The sequence below is a fragment of the Mus caroli genome, unplaced genomic scaffold, assembly GCF_978045245.1.
Source record: "Mus caroli unplaced genomic scaffold, Mus_caroli_1 scaffold_7, whole genome shotgun sequence".
NCBI classification, from domain to species: Eukaryota; Metazoa; Chordata; class Mammalia; order Rodentia; family Muridae; genus Mus; species Mus caroli.
The window spans coordinates 14,814,454-14,828,947 of record NW_028227262.1 but is presented as its reverse complement, the minus strand read 5'-3'; the positions used below and the strand labels follow the sequence as shown (position 1 = coordinate 14,828,947).

The following is a 14,494-nucleotide window of genomic DNA, read 5'->3' as shown; positions in this document are numbered from 1 at the left end:
CCGCCCCCTGGGCGCTGCTAGGCCACAGGAAAACAGCCCGGGCAGCGGAGGCTACATGGACCTTGTAGTTCCTTTTCCAGTCGGTCGCGTAGAGAGCACGCAAGGGAAAACTACAATTCCCAAAATGCCACTGTGCTATGGCGGCCGAGGGGGCCAATCAGCCTGCAGAGCCCCGCCCCCCTCGGGTTGGGCCGCTTGCCAGTGCGTCTGTAAACACGCCGGGAGCCTGTCATGGGGCGGGAGGAGGAGGCGGTGGCCGAGCGGGGAGGCGCCTGGGGCAGCCTCCAGGGTCCGCTCTGCCATTCCTGAACTGGTCCGGGTCCCCGTGACCGTGGCTTCAGGGAAGCGAACTGTTAGGCGAAGGAGGAGGCAGTCAGAGCCATATCCCCTTCTTCCCCCGGGCGGGGGCCGGGCCTGGCCCGCTGAGGACGGGGAGGGCCGGGAGGGCGTCGGGCCGGGCCGGCCTGTCTGCGGAGATGGATGACAGCAAGGTAAGTCCTGAGCTGGCCGCCGCCGCCTGCTTGTCGCCGCACGTAGTCTCGCCGCCCAGTCTCAGTTCAGAAGTCCACGCGAGCACTCACGAAACACCTGCCATAGATACCAGTGTGCCTCATGTCCCCTGGCACCCCGCCAGGACATTGGGGAGCATCGGGCTGCAGTTTTCTAGCAAGGGCCCTCGCCTTTGCAAAATTTTCACACTCTGGTAACAGTGTTTGCTAGGGATTCCAAGGAGTGCAAGCCCCCCTCTCTGACCTGCTGGTCGAAATAAGTGAAGAAACTACGGTACTTTTTTTCCTTTTTTCCTTTTTTGCCCTGTCCTACCCCGTCGCAGCGTTTTCCATTTAGGAGAGGTTAATTTGTGCGTCCTGAACTAGGCATAATCACCCTTGATGGTTTTCCCTCCTTCCCTCCCTCAGCCTCACTCACTCAATGCCCCGTTCATCTCACCAGTTCACTCCCCCAACACTGAGCTATTTTCCTGGGGTTGGTTGGAACAGCTCCTGTTGCTATCAGGCCAGAGCCTGTAATCTAATCTAACCTCTAGAAACCTTTTTTTTTTTTTTAATTTAGAAAAACAGTAGTTTTCTCCGGTTTTAATCCAATTTAGTGTCCCATATCCAGCTCCCCCCCCCCTTTAATCTCTAGCGCACTTACTTTTATGACTATAAAATAGCGCTCCTTAACTCGTAGATTTGTGGTTCTGTCTTCTCATGTTCCTCTTGCTTCACATTCCATGAAGATAGGAGTGGTCAGAGAGTTTATCAATGTCTTACGATGTCTGGTAATTGGTCCTTTCATTTCAAGGAATCAAACATTTTAATTTGCCTTTTGTGGAGCCAGGTCTTATGTAGCCCAGGCAAGCCTCAAACTCTCTCAGTAGTAGAAGATGCTTTTCAAGTGTCTTCCTGCTTCTTCCACCTGCTAAGGGCTGGATGTCTAATGGGAACCTCGTGTTTAGCATACATTTTGCCAATATTTAAATTAAGCCATTGCTTCCGTATGCCTTTCAAAGTCTAATTGTCATAATCTGCTATATTCCTTGGAAGAGCTTTTTCCTTTAGGTACCCTCTCCCTTTTTTCTCCATCTAACAAAATTTTGTTGCTCTTAATTTTTTGTTTGTTTGTTTGTTTCATATATCCTCAGACAGGTGTGGGGGAAATCCAATTTCTCTTGGCCAGTTGCTTTATTCTTTATTAATGCTTCCCATTTATGTGACAGGCTCTGAGAAGTGATAGAAAGGCGAGCCTAGCTCTGCAATCTGCCTCCTGGACACACCTAAGAGAACCAACTGCGTACGCAATAACAAACTCCTCCTGACAGGAAGTGGTATTTTCAAAATAGAAAGGGAGAGTTCTGAAATTTTTCCAGGAAATATTTTTCCAGTCTTTGCTACCTTGATCTTTCAGTGTTGATTCTGAAATGAAGTCTGCAAACTATATCCATTCTCCTCCCAGCATCTCACAGATACTGAAAGAATGTAACAGTCTCCTTGCTCACCTGGAGACTTGCACATACTTTTGCAGTTGTATAATATATAATTTTCAGTTCTATTCTTTTCTAGACCTTTGGCATATTTAACAGCTTTCTTAAGATCTCTAGTAGTTCCAACCAAAGTACAAAGGATTTTAAAATATTTTACTTACCAAAAGATCACATACAGTTGTTGGTTGGTTTGTTCTTAAGGGGTGTTTGTTTTCAGAAAGAGTCTCTTGTAGCTTAGGTGGGCTTCCCAATTTTCAGTGAAGCCAAGAATGGCGTTGAATCTGATCCTCCTCCTTCCACCTCTCCAGGGCTGGGATTGCAGGCTTGTGCTACCCTAGTTGGCTGTATGTGGGCATAGGGATTAAACCTAGCTAGGGCTTTGTGCACACCAGATAAGCACTCTACCAACTAGTTAAGTCCCCAACACCACAGAGGTTATTTCTGAAACTAGAGCGTGATGGTGGGGTTAGGGGCAATATAAAATTTTATTTAATAGTTGTCTTAGTTAGGGTTTTACTGCTGTGAACAGACACCATGACCAAGGCAAGTCTTATAAAGGACAACATTTAACTGGGGCTGGCTTACAGGTTCAGAGGTTCAGTCCAGTATCATCAAGGCAGGAACATGGCAGCATCCAGATAGGCATGGTACAGGAAGAGCTGAGAGTTCTACATCTTCATCTAAAGGCTACTAGCCCCTAACAGTGCCACTCCTTGGGCCAAGCTTATACAAACTATCACAGTAGTGTGCCTTAAGATGCTGTTTAAGATGACTGTTTGAAACAATGACATTAAGATTGCCTAGAGGTACCTAGGCTTTGTTAATTATTATGTTCTAGGTGTGCTCACCAGCCAGCCCAGACATACTGTTGCAGCTGGGAAAAGATAGAGCATACAATAGAATTTGGGTGCTAGATTGAACACCTAGAAAGGATGGCTTGGAAAAGTGCCTAAGCAGCAGAATTTCCGAGATTTTTCCTAGATCTTTCATTAGATTAGTAAAGAAGGAAAAACTCCCAAGTTGCTGAAGCTCTCAGAACTTCTACCTAGTCTTTTAAATGAGGCCAGTCCCTTCTTTGGAGGCTTGTTCAAGCAGACTTTGAGATGGTAGATCTAAGAGTGTTTAGTACTGAGTCTAACACACAGTCAGTACTCTGCAAACATGACCTTATCGTCTTACCGAGCAAAGATGTCTGTGGGTTCTGATATCCTTGTTTAATCATTGCTAAGTGACATTTGTAGTCATGGTTACACTAGATAGTGCCTCAAATATACCCCAGATGGGACAAGAGGGGCATAATTGGATATAAAATGAACTTCAGCTTTGTCCTTACCTGTTGCATTAACAAAGGTCACTTTCCAAGGCCGCCTTCGAATCTTCCATCAGGAAGAAGTGTTGTTTGAAAGCCTTTTTTTTTTTTTTTTTTTTTTGACCTGCAGTCTCAAAAGGAAGTAGAGATATATTATTTTCAGTCACAGAAGACTATTGTTTTTATTTTTGACTTTTATGTTTATTGAATGAATAAATTGAAATGTTCTATCAGATGTGTTCTTGCCAGTCTGAAAGCTGGTTAAAGACCTCTATGGAGTATTGCCAAGCCTGTCAATATAGGACACTTTCGTTGAAGGAGTTGGTCAGCTACTGGCTACAATGCTAATATGGGTCTGTTCCTTCTTCCTGCCCGCTCTGTGGTACACACTGTTCTGTAAACATGAGGTTTCTCACTCTCTGCTCACCTCTTTTGTACCCATCAAGGGTCTCTATCCTTATAGTAGTTCTGACAGGTGCTGGTAAAGAGATTTAACTTCAAAACAAAGCCCTGACATTTAGACCCTGAAATTCTCTCCATTGCCCCTTAGCCATCCTCTGCCACATTGGAGCCACCCTCCTAGGAGTCTCACATAAGCCAGCAATCTGCTCCTGTTCCTAGCCACCTCCTCCTCCAACACTTTCCACAACACCAAGATGGAAAAGCCAGCACATCTGAACAAGTGTCTGACAGGAGATGTTAGTGTGCCTGCTTGCCTGTCCTGTCCACAAACTTGTGCAGGCAATCTGTCCATGAGCTTGGGTACTCCACAGTTGATTTGGAAACCAGAGTTCGGTATGGTGGCATGTGCCTGAAACCCCAGTACTTGGGGTATAGACAAGAATATCAGGAGATCAGGGCCATCCCCAGCTATACCTGAAAGTCAAGGCTAGCCACATAAGTAAGGCTTTGTTTCATTCTTCCTCCCTCACCCCCTGCCCTGCAAAAGAAACCTAAGTGAAATCTTATTTAAGATGTTTTGGTTTTTAAGGGATTTGAAAACATTCCCTTGTTTGTTCATTAATTTATCAGGTGTTTGTTACCTAGTATGTGCCAGTGGTAAGTGGTAGAGATAGGAATGAGTAAGAACTTATAGCTATTTTAAAAGAACTTTGCTGTGGGTGAGGCAGACAGCTAGAAGAGTAACTAGAGCCGAGACAAGAAATGAAGGTGATGGTCAGGCACGATGGCTCACACCTGTGATCTCACGGCCCAGGCAGTCCATGCATGGTGGCACCAGCCTTCAATCTTAGGCAGAAAACAGATAGATCTAGGTTGCAAGTTCCAGGCCAGCCATGGCTATGTACTGAGACCCTCTGTCAAATAAAATAAAGGAGTTCAAGGTTATTGTCATTTTGAGGCTGGCCTGGGAACACATGAAACCCTTCTTAAATAGAAAACAAAAACAAAACAACAAAACAAAAAACCCCACACCCACGCCTACCAGGAACAGTTTCAGAAGAGTGATAGGGCAGAAGCCAAACCATGTCCAACTGTGGAAGACATAGATGGCAGAGAAGCACACACAGTCAGTATAGACCATGAGACCGCGTCAGGCATTGCTAAGGTCCACACAGAGTTATCTGTGCGGTGCTACTTAGCTCCAGGGTCACACAGAATCATGGTGTGTGGCCCCAGGGTAGACCTCAGTGAAAATGGGAATGTGGGCATTATCGCTGGGTTTTAGAGATGTCTGCCTGCATTTTCTTCTTTATCCTGACAGGAGAGACTTAACAGAAAGGTTAGCAGCAGGAACACATGGTTACACTCTCTTGCTTTCTGAAACTCTGGTTAAAAAAAAAAAAAAAAGTCCCGAGCCACACAGTAGGGAAGTCCCTCAGAGCCCAGAGAGACACTCTCCCGCCATTTCTTTTCTTTAAGGTGGGGAAGGGCAGTGGCTAGGACATAGCTGTATTTTAACCAGTAGGCAGTGTACCATGTTGCTTTGCGGCAGCACTTCGTAAAGTGGTGTATAACAACTGGATCTTTAATGAGTTGTCTTAAAAATGAGCATTATTAGCCAGAGATGTAATTCTAGCATTTGAAAAGCCAAGGCACAAGAATGTTGTGAGTTCAAGGCTATTCTAGAATACATAATGAATTTAGGTCAGCTTGAACAATTTCAAACAAAAACCCCCAAACCACTAGAACATTTAAATGTAAATACATGTATAACAGATGGCAAAGTATTTAGTCAAAGTGGATATTGAGTACATTTCGGCCTCTTCCTGCAAGCCACCTGAGGTGAAAATGGTTCACTGTTCTCTTTACCCAGACATCTTACAAAATCATGGAAACCAGGAGGTTCAAATCTAGGGGCTGGAGAGAGATGGTTCAACTTGTTAAGAGCACCTGAGTTCAATTACCAACACCTACAGGGTGATTTATAGACTTATAACCATCTAAACTCTAGTTCCAGAGAATCCAGTGCCACTTCTGGCCTCCAAGGACATCAGCCACTCCTGTGGTACACAGACTTAGATGCAGGCAAAACATCCATAAGAATAAAAAAATAGAGAAAACAATTTTTTTTTAAATTGAGGAGCATTTTAACTTTTTTTTTTTTAAAGTTTTAAGTCTTTGTGTTCACTTTAAGATCACCTGTGTAACTGCCTGGGCCATCAGAGATGTACTTAACTGAAAAGCTACCGAGTACCTGAAAGATGGCACTTTAAAGAAGCAGCGTCTGTGTAATAGTACAGCTGGTAGTTATGCCAGGCCAGACACTAAGACTGCACACAGGGTCAGTGGCCCAAGAAGAGTGCTGATTTTTTACTGCGCGTGCGTGGTTAAAAGTGCAGAGAGTAATGCTGAACTTGAGGGCTTAGGTGTAGATTGTCTCATCACTGAGCACTTCCAACTGACCAAAGCATCCAGGATGCATCTTTAAACCCATCCTGCCTCACGGAGATGATCCTCACTGAAAATGAACAAGTTGTTCCAAAGCCAGAAGAGGAGGCTAGGGAGAAGAAAAGATATTCCAGAAGCCACCAAAGCAACAAAAACTTCCAGCAGGGAACATATCCAACATAAAAATATGGAAACACAAATTGTTTTTGTTTCTTAAGGAATGGATTTCCCGCTTACCTGAAAACAATGAGGACAGGGGTGTCCATGTGAAGGGATGCGGCTTCATGAGATAGCGCAGAGGACTCCTCACTCAAGGCTCAGCTTACAAACAGTGGTTTCTCCTGCACATCCTGCTTAACCAAGAAAAAAAGTTTATTCTCTTTTCTCAAAAGACTGAAGGTACATACTCTAAGACTCTTTGGAAGAGGAGGAGGGTCCCTGATTTTGAGAAACCCAGTAAGTTCCTAAAGAACACACAACTGCAGTCATGTGCCTGCTTGCTGCAGAAGTTAGAGCTGTTCACTGAAGCCTGAGCTGTCCAGCATATCTTCATCATCAGGCCTTGCTTGAAGACTGGTTTCTTTCTGTCTCCTTTGGATGAATCTTAATTCTGGGCTTTTTAAATCTCCTGATTAGAACATTTAGGGTTCTCTTGGTCATAACACTCTCATATGTTTCTGGTTCTTTGTGGCACATCCTGTATTAGGGATGAGGGCTTTGTGCATGCTAACCAGGTGTTCTTCTGAGCGGTGTCCTCAGCCTATGTGAGTTTTTTTCTCCCTGCTCTATATCAAAGGATTACCTTGAACTTCTGAGACTTGTATTCTACATAAGCTTCCAGGTGCCACATTGATGCTTCCCTTTCTACTGTACCTCTCACTTTCAAAGGCATTACATTTGTGTAGAAGGAGGAGCACATATGCCACTTCACACAAGTAGAGGAAAGGTCAAACGACAAATTGTGGGAAGTTCTCTCCTTCCTCCAAATGGGTTCCAAGGATTGAACTCAAGTCCCCTGACTGGGGAGCCGTGCAGTCTGCCCCCATGTTGTTGTTTTTAATAAAAGCTTTATTGAAAGATAATTCATACATCATACATTCACATCACATATAAATTATGTGATTTGCTTTTTAGTGTGTTCATAGGGTTATGTGACAATCATATTTCATTATATTTCTGTTTTATGAACGAGCTAAAGCATCCATACAATGCAGTGTTAGACAGTATAAAGAAAACATACTAAGGTACGAAAGGCTTCATAGAGTGACTTAAGGCTCCTGGAGCCTTAAATGTGAATTATTGAGCAAAAGAAGTCAGTTTGAAAAGGATGCATATGCTTACTACTAACTGTATGACAATCTGGAAAAAAGAAAAAGTTGGAAACAGAGAAGCCATCAGTGATACCAGGGCTTCAGGGGAGAAAAGAGTAAGTGGAGCACAGAGGATCTTGAGGGAGGAACTGCTCCATGTGATACTGCATTATTAGGCAGTGGTGGTGTGCTTTTGTCAAAACACACATGGACACTAGTGTGAACTCAGTTCAGCATTAGCTTACCGGTGTTAACCAGTGTCCCATCCTATTGCATGATGCTATGAGTGCCTTTGCCACCCCTGTAATTGGGTTGTCTTTTCATTATTGACTTTGGAGAATTCTTCAGTGTGCTGGGTACCTTAATTGTGAGTTGAATATTTTCAACTCTAATGTGAGTTGTCTTCTTACCTTCATAATGTCTCTAAAGCACAGAGTTTGTAATGAAGTTCAGTGAGAAATCTTTTGGGCTGCTTGTGAGACCAGAAGAGGAAATTGGATTCCCTGGAACTAGAGTGACTCACCTGTTCTGAGCCGCCATGTGGGTCATAGGAATCGAACCTGGGTCCTCTGGAAGTGCCACAGTGCTCATAGGCACTGTGCTCTATCTTTAATGCTAGACGTGCTTTCTAATTTTCCTCGATAGTGAACAGAATAGAAACACAATGGCTCTTTGTATGTAGATCTTGTGTTCTCTAACCTTGCTGTACTTACTCATTTGCTCTAATAGTTTTTGTGTGGATTCTTTTGGATCTTCCATACAAGATCATGTTATCTACAAACAGACAGTTTGGCACTTTCATCCTCCATCTCAACTGCCTTCGATTTCTTTTTCTTCCTGTTGACTAAGAATGGTAAGAGAAGGCATGGTCCTTGTCTCACTTCTAATCTTTGGCAGAAAGCATTCTGTCTTTCTTCACCAACTATGATGTTAGCTGTGGGTGTTTTATAGATGATCTTTATCAGATTGAGAAAGTTCCCCCTGTATTTTTTGCTGTATAGTTTTATCATGTAAAGGCCTTAGAATTTAAAAAAAAAAAATTTGAGCACTAGCGTCTGAGAGGAGCATGAGGAGGTGGCAGCTGCTGGATGATGCTTCTCTGGACTAATTGTAATCAATGAGGATGCTCTTCTGAGACTAAGTGAGGCGGCCATGGCTGCTGAACACTTCAGAAGGAGAGAATGAATTCATCAAGATAAAAAAATAAGAGCTTTTGAGGAGTCAGAGGAAATGAAAAGCCCAGTACTAGGGCTCCTACCAAACCCAGGACTGCTCCAGTGATGGCGCTAAAGCTGGAGGGGCGTCAGGCTTAGAGCAAAGAGGACTGGCAGGAGTAAGACTAAAGAGGTGCCGTGCTTCAGGCACAAGCAGGCTTCCATCCAGTTCCGCATCAGCTGCAGCTCAGGAAGCTCCAGTCTGACCCACAGCTCCTCTGGCTCCTGAGACCTCCTTAGTGCCTGCACATGTCAGGCATTCCTGCTCTGAATCCAAGCCTCCTGAAAGAGGACAAGGCTAAACCCACCAAAATGCACACTGAGAGACTCAACATGAATGTGACCAAGGCTCACACCAAGGAGATAGATTTCACCTTTGGGAAAATCAAATGATTGACATGCCTAGAGAAGGGATGCATCCTCATCTTTCCAAAGGCTACACATGTAGAATTTGAGAATCCAGGTGAAGCTGAGGAGAGGCTGAAACACAGATGGAGGGCAGACGGATAGCCGGGGAATCACTGCTACTGCTGTTTGTCTCCTTGGCCTTGGCTTTGGACACTCTCTTGGCAATTCAACCCTAGAGGAGAAGGCTGTCACTGCCTCCCATGTGGTACAGATCACCCCCATGGATGAAGAGGCTCAGATGCCCTGTGTTCTTGACACCACTGAAGCCCTGCCTCCCATCTGTCCATCACTTAGGTTCTGCTCAGCTAAGTTCCATCCCCTCTCTAACCACACATTTGGTTGGGAAAGGTCCCTCCCCTGAGCAGGCTTCTAAGGCAGCAGTTGAGACATCTGTCTGCAGAGATGCTGTGTGTGTATGTTTGTGTGTTTTTATTGTATAGTCTACACCATACAAAAGAATTTGTAACTTTTTAGCATTTTGGATAAGGCTGTGTTTGAATTTTATGTAAAGGAAGTGGATAAGCCTATAATTAAAATGAAAACTGAATCTTGAAAAAAACTTTGAGTTTATGGATGTAGGATTGGGGTGGGGGAGTTATTTGACATTGTGTCTCGTGTAGCCCAGGATATCCTTGAACATCTCCCCTTCTCTCTCTCCCTCTCTTTCCTGTTGATATGATGTTTTATAAAAGATCTCTAGATAGTAAAGTGGTCTTTATTCCAAGGATAAATCCCTTTTTATTTGTTCCTGAATCCGTCTTACGGATTTTATCCATTCATTTTTTTGTGTTGTTACTGTTTGTTTGGGGGACTTGTTAGTGTTTGTGTCCATGTACATGTGTGTGTGTGCAGCTGCACATTTAACTGTCCCCTTCCGTCACGCTCCATCTAGTTCTCTGAGACAGGTTGACTCTCTGGCTCAGATTTCTCTCGAATCTGGAGCTCATATTTTCTCAGTCAGGCTAAAAGGCAGCAAGATCCAGTGATTTTCCTGTCCTGTGAGCCCAAGCTGATCTCCTACTCAATCTGTAGATAAGGATGACCTTGACCTTCTAATCCTCCTACCTATATTTCCCAAATGTTGGGATTGCAGACCTGTGCCAGCACATCCAGTTAATGTTATGCTGGGAAGAACCCAGGCTTCTGCCAGATAAGCACTCTGCCAGGTGAGCTACAGTCTCAGCCCATTTTTCTTGTTTTTGAGACAGAGACTCTGTAACCCAGCCTGGCCTTGAACATGTGATCCTCCTGCCTCTGCTTCCTGTGTTCTAGAATTACATCCCTGGCTCCTTTTAGTATTAGCCTCATTGGAATTGTTCTTTCCTTGTACAGTTTCTTGAGAGAGTTTGTTAGTGTAATTATTTCATTGTAGTGTTCAAGGTAGGGTCTCATGTAACCTGGACTGGCCTTAACTCTGATCTTGAATGATACCTCCTAAGTGCTTGGGTTATAGACATGGGCCACTATGCCCAGCCTAAATGTTCATTCTTTAAATGTTGGTATAATTTACTGATGGGAGTTGCCTGAAGCTGGCTTTTCTCTGAAAAAAAAAAATATATATCTATGTGTATGTGTGTATATATATGTGTGTGTGTGTGTGTGTGTGTGTGTGTGTGTGTGTGTAAAACTAACTTACACTACTTGTTACAGGTCTATGAGATACATTTTGTTCTTAAGCCTGCTTGGCTAAGAGCTCCCTGTCCATGTTCATTGCAGTTCATTGCAGTCTCTTTTTTGCTTTGGCTCCCCATTTCTGCTCTTTTTCTAGCTTCTGAAGATGGAAAGTTGGGTTATTGATTTTAAAGCTTTGTTTTTAATGTTTATATGGGGAAAGTTCTCTGAACAGCAGTCAATTATATCACATAAGGTTTGGTATTTTGTTTTTCATTTTCGTTCATCTCTGTACTGGCTGGTTTTGTATGTCAACTTAACACAGGCTGGAGTTACTACAGAGAAAGGAGCTTCAGGTGAGGGAATGCCTCCATGAGACCCAGCTGTAAAGCATTTTCTCAATTGGTGATCAAGGTGGGAGGGCCCCTTGTAGGTGGTGCCATCTCTGGGCTGGTAGTCTTGGTTCTATAAGAGAGCAAGCTGAGCAAGCCAGGGGAAGCAAGCCAGTAAGGAACATCCCTCCATGGCCTCTGCGTCAGCTCCTGCTTCCTGCCCTGCTTGAGTTCCAGTCCTGAGTTCCTTTGGTGATGAACAGCAATGTGGAAGTGTAAGCTGAATAAACCCTTTCCTCCCCAACTTGCTTCTTGGTCATGATGTTTGTGCAGGAATAGAAATCGTAAGTAAGACAATCTTAAAGGGGGGTTTTGTAATTTTTATAATTGCAATTAATCTGTTTCTCAAAATAGTTTTCTAATTTCCTAGTCTTCCTCTGGCTGTTAAGAAATATTTTGCCAGGTACTGGTGACACAACCCTTTAATCCCAGCACTTGGGAGGCAGAGCTAGGTGGATTTTTGTGAGTTAAAGTCAGCCTGGTCTATAAAGCAAGTTCCCAGACAGGGTTATACAGAGAAACCCTCTCAAAAAAAAAAACAAAATTTTTTTTTTCTCTTTTAAGTCAAGCTAAAATTAAGTTTTGTGACTTTTAGAAAGTAAATAACCTGGGACAATGTCCTAATCCTGAGTATATAGTAATAAGTATATAGTAATCAATAAGTATATAGTAATAAGTATATAGTAGTCAATAAGTATATAGTAATAAGTATATAGTAGTCAATAAGTATATAGTAATAAGTATATAGTAATAAGTATATAGTAGTCAATAAGTATATAGTAATAAGTATATAGTAATAGTATATAGTAATAAGTATATAGTAATAAGTATATAGTAATATTATATAATAATAAGTATATAGTAATCAATAAGTATATAGTAATAAGTATATAGTAATAAGTATATAGTAATAAGTATATAGTAATAAGTATATAGTAATAAGTATATAGTAGTCAATAAGTATATAGTAATAAGTATATAGTAATAGTATATAGTAATAAGTATATAGTAATAAGTATATAGTAATATTATATAATAATAAGTATATAGTAATCAATAAGTATATAGTAATAAGTATATAGTAATAGTATATAGTAAAAGTATATTGTAATCAATAAGTATATAGTAATAAGTATATAGCATTAAAGGGGTGGGATTTGGGTTTGTTGGCCTGTTTGTTTTTTGAGACAGGGTTTCTCTGTATAGCTCTGGCTGTCCTGGAAATCCTGGTCTACTCTGTAGACCAGGCTGGCCTCGAACTCAGAGATCTGCCTGCCTCTGCCTCCCGAGTACTGGGATTAAAGGCGTGCGCCACCATGCCCAACGGGATTTGTTTTTTTGAGACAGGGTTTCTCTGTGTAGTCCTGACTTGGAACTTACTCCATAGACCAGGTTGGCCTTGAACTCAGAGATCTACCTGCCTCTGCCTCCCTGTGCTGGGGTTAAAAACGTATGCCACCACTACCCAGCTAAAGGAAAAGATGATAGAACCATAATTAGCAGACATGAATCTATAAATCCCAGCAGGAGGGTCACTTCAAATTTGAGTGTGATCTATATAGTTGTCCTGACTAGCCAGAAAGGGAAGGAAACTTAGTCAATGTTTATACTTTTTTTTAAAGATTATTTTTATGTGTGTGTGGGCAGGTGCACATATGTGGGGGTCGTACATGTTGGGGGGTGAAACGTGGGGGTGTGCACGTGTGTGTGTCTGTGGGGATGCACATATGTGTGCATGTTTCCACAGAAGCAGTAACTCCCTAGAGCTGGAATTACTAGCGATTGTGAGCTGCCTGAAGTGGGTGCTGGAAACCAAACTGAGACCCTGTGTAAGACTAATACATGCTTTTAACATCTCTCCTGCCCCTGCCCATATACATGAATGGCTAATGAAATGCACAGAGTTCAGGTGTTAAAGCAACTGATATACTAACCTATATTTGTATAATCCTTGGGCTTTGCAAACCATTGTAATGCATTTTAAAGCTTGAGGTCATGTACAACCACCCTCTGCTACTAACAGCCACCTAGAACACTGGTGTACTCAGTTACACGCCGTGGCTGCTACACAAAGCTCACACTGGCCATTGCAGAAACAGTTAAACTGGAACTGTAGTGGCCATATGGCATTAACCTCATTGTATTGATAACAAAGTACAGAACCTCCCAATTAATTTACTGTACTTTCAACTTTAACAAAGGAATCCCTGGAGTTGAAAAGATGACTCAGCAGTTAAGAGTGCTGGCTGCTCTTTCAGAGGACTCTCAGGTTTGATTCTCAGCACTCACAACTGCCTTTAACTCCAGTTTCAAAGGAACCCATCACCCTTTTCTAGTCTTCACAAGCATTGGGCACCCAGTGCTGTGCAGACATAGATGCAATAAGTGAAATCCAATAATTACATATTTTGCTCTGAAAGCTAAATAGGTACTTATGATTTTTGCTTGATTTTTATGATGGTTGTGCTAGATTTAATTCAGAATTCAAAGAAGACTGCTGTACACTCTGTTGTCTTGCTGGCTTCTCAAAGGCAGCCATCTCTGAATTAACTAGAGCATCAGTATGTAAGGCAGTGGATTTAACACCGTGGGATTGCTGACTCCCTGCCCTGTCACATGGCTTGCCTTCTCTTCCTAAGAATTGTTATTGTGGTAAGTGTGCGAAAAGAGAGATGAAGAGAGCACACTTGTGACAGGGCCTGCATATGCAGCTCAGAAGTCAACTTTTGAGGAGTTGATTTTCTCCTTCCATCCCACCATACGATCCAGGGATTGAATTCAGGTCATCAAGTTTATGTAACAAGTACTTTACTCTGTGTCATCTTACCAGGCTCGCTTGCTCGCTCCTTCCTTCCCTCCCTCCCTCCCTTCCTTCCTTCCTTCCCTCCTTCCTTCCTAGATAAGGTCTCCATATGAAGAAAGCCCAGTCTGCCTTCAAATTCCTGAGCTTGCTTAGTTACTAGTGCTGAGATTACAGACACATGCTATACACCTCTTTCCTCCCCTCTCCTCCCCCCCCTCCCCCCCGCCGTGTGTGTCTTTTGAGACAGACAGGGTCATATTCTGGGTAGCTGTAGTTGATCTTGAACTCAAAGCAGTCCTCTTGCCTTGGCCTCCTGAATTGAATACAGCATGTTCCATCATTGCATGTACCACGTGTATGCAAGGCAAGTGCTCTACCGCTGTGCTTTGTCCCTGGCCCTCTATATTGCTTTCTAAAAATTCGCAGTCACAGATGTAATGCAAGATGCATTCAAACCATTGTTTTAAGCTTGGGTAGTTTATTAAGTATAAGCACCATCTACAATTTCATAATGCTGAGGTCACTGAGGCCATGTCTCACAATGTCTCACAAACGTTTGGCCCTGGAAAGCTTTCTGAGGAGTGTATTGTTATACTGGAATGTAAACATGATG

The 14,494-nt window shown here is 42.9% G+C and overlaps 1 protein-coding gene across 2 annotated transcripts in view; it reads left to right on the top strand.

The window, feature by feature from the left end:
- Positions 1 to 218: 218 nt before the first annotated feature.
- Crebl2 (cAMP responsive element binding protein like 2) overlaps positions 219 to 14,494 on the top strand; it is a 29,567-nt gene continuing 15,291 nt past the window's right edge. The window contains exon 1 of one of the 2 annotated variants that reach the window (XM_085839841.1): positions 219 to 491. In XM_085839841.1, the coding sequence (XP_085695967.1) occupies positions 477 to 491 (15 nt within the window). In that variant the 5' untranslated portion in view covers positions 219 to 476. The remainder of the gene's footprint in view (positions 492 to 14,494) is intronic. The other variant, XM_021165131.3, reaches the window with a different exon arrangement.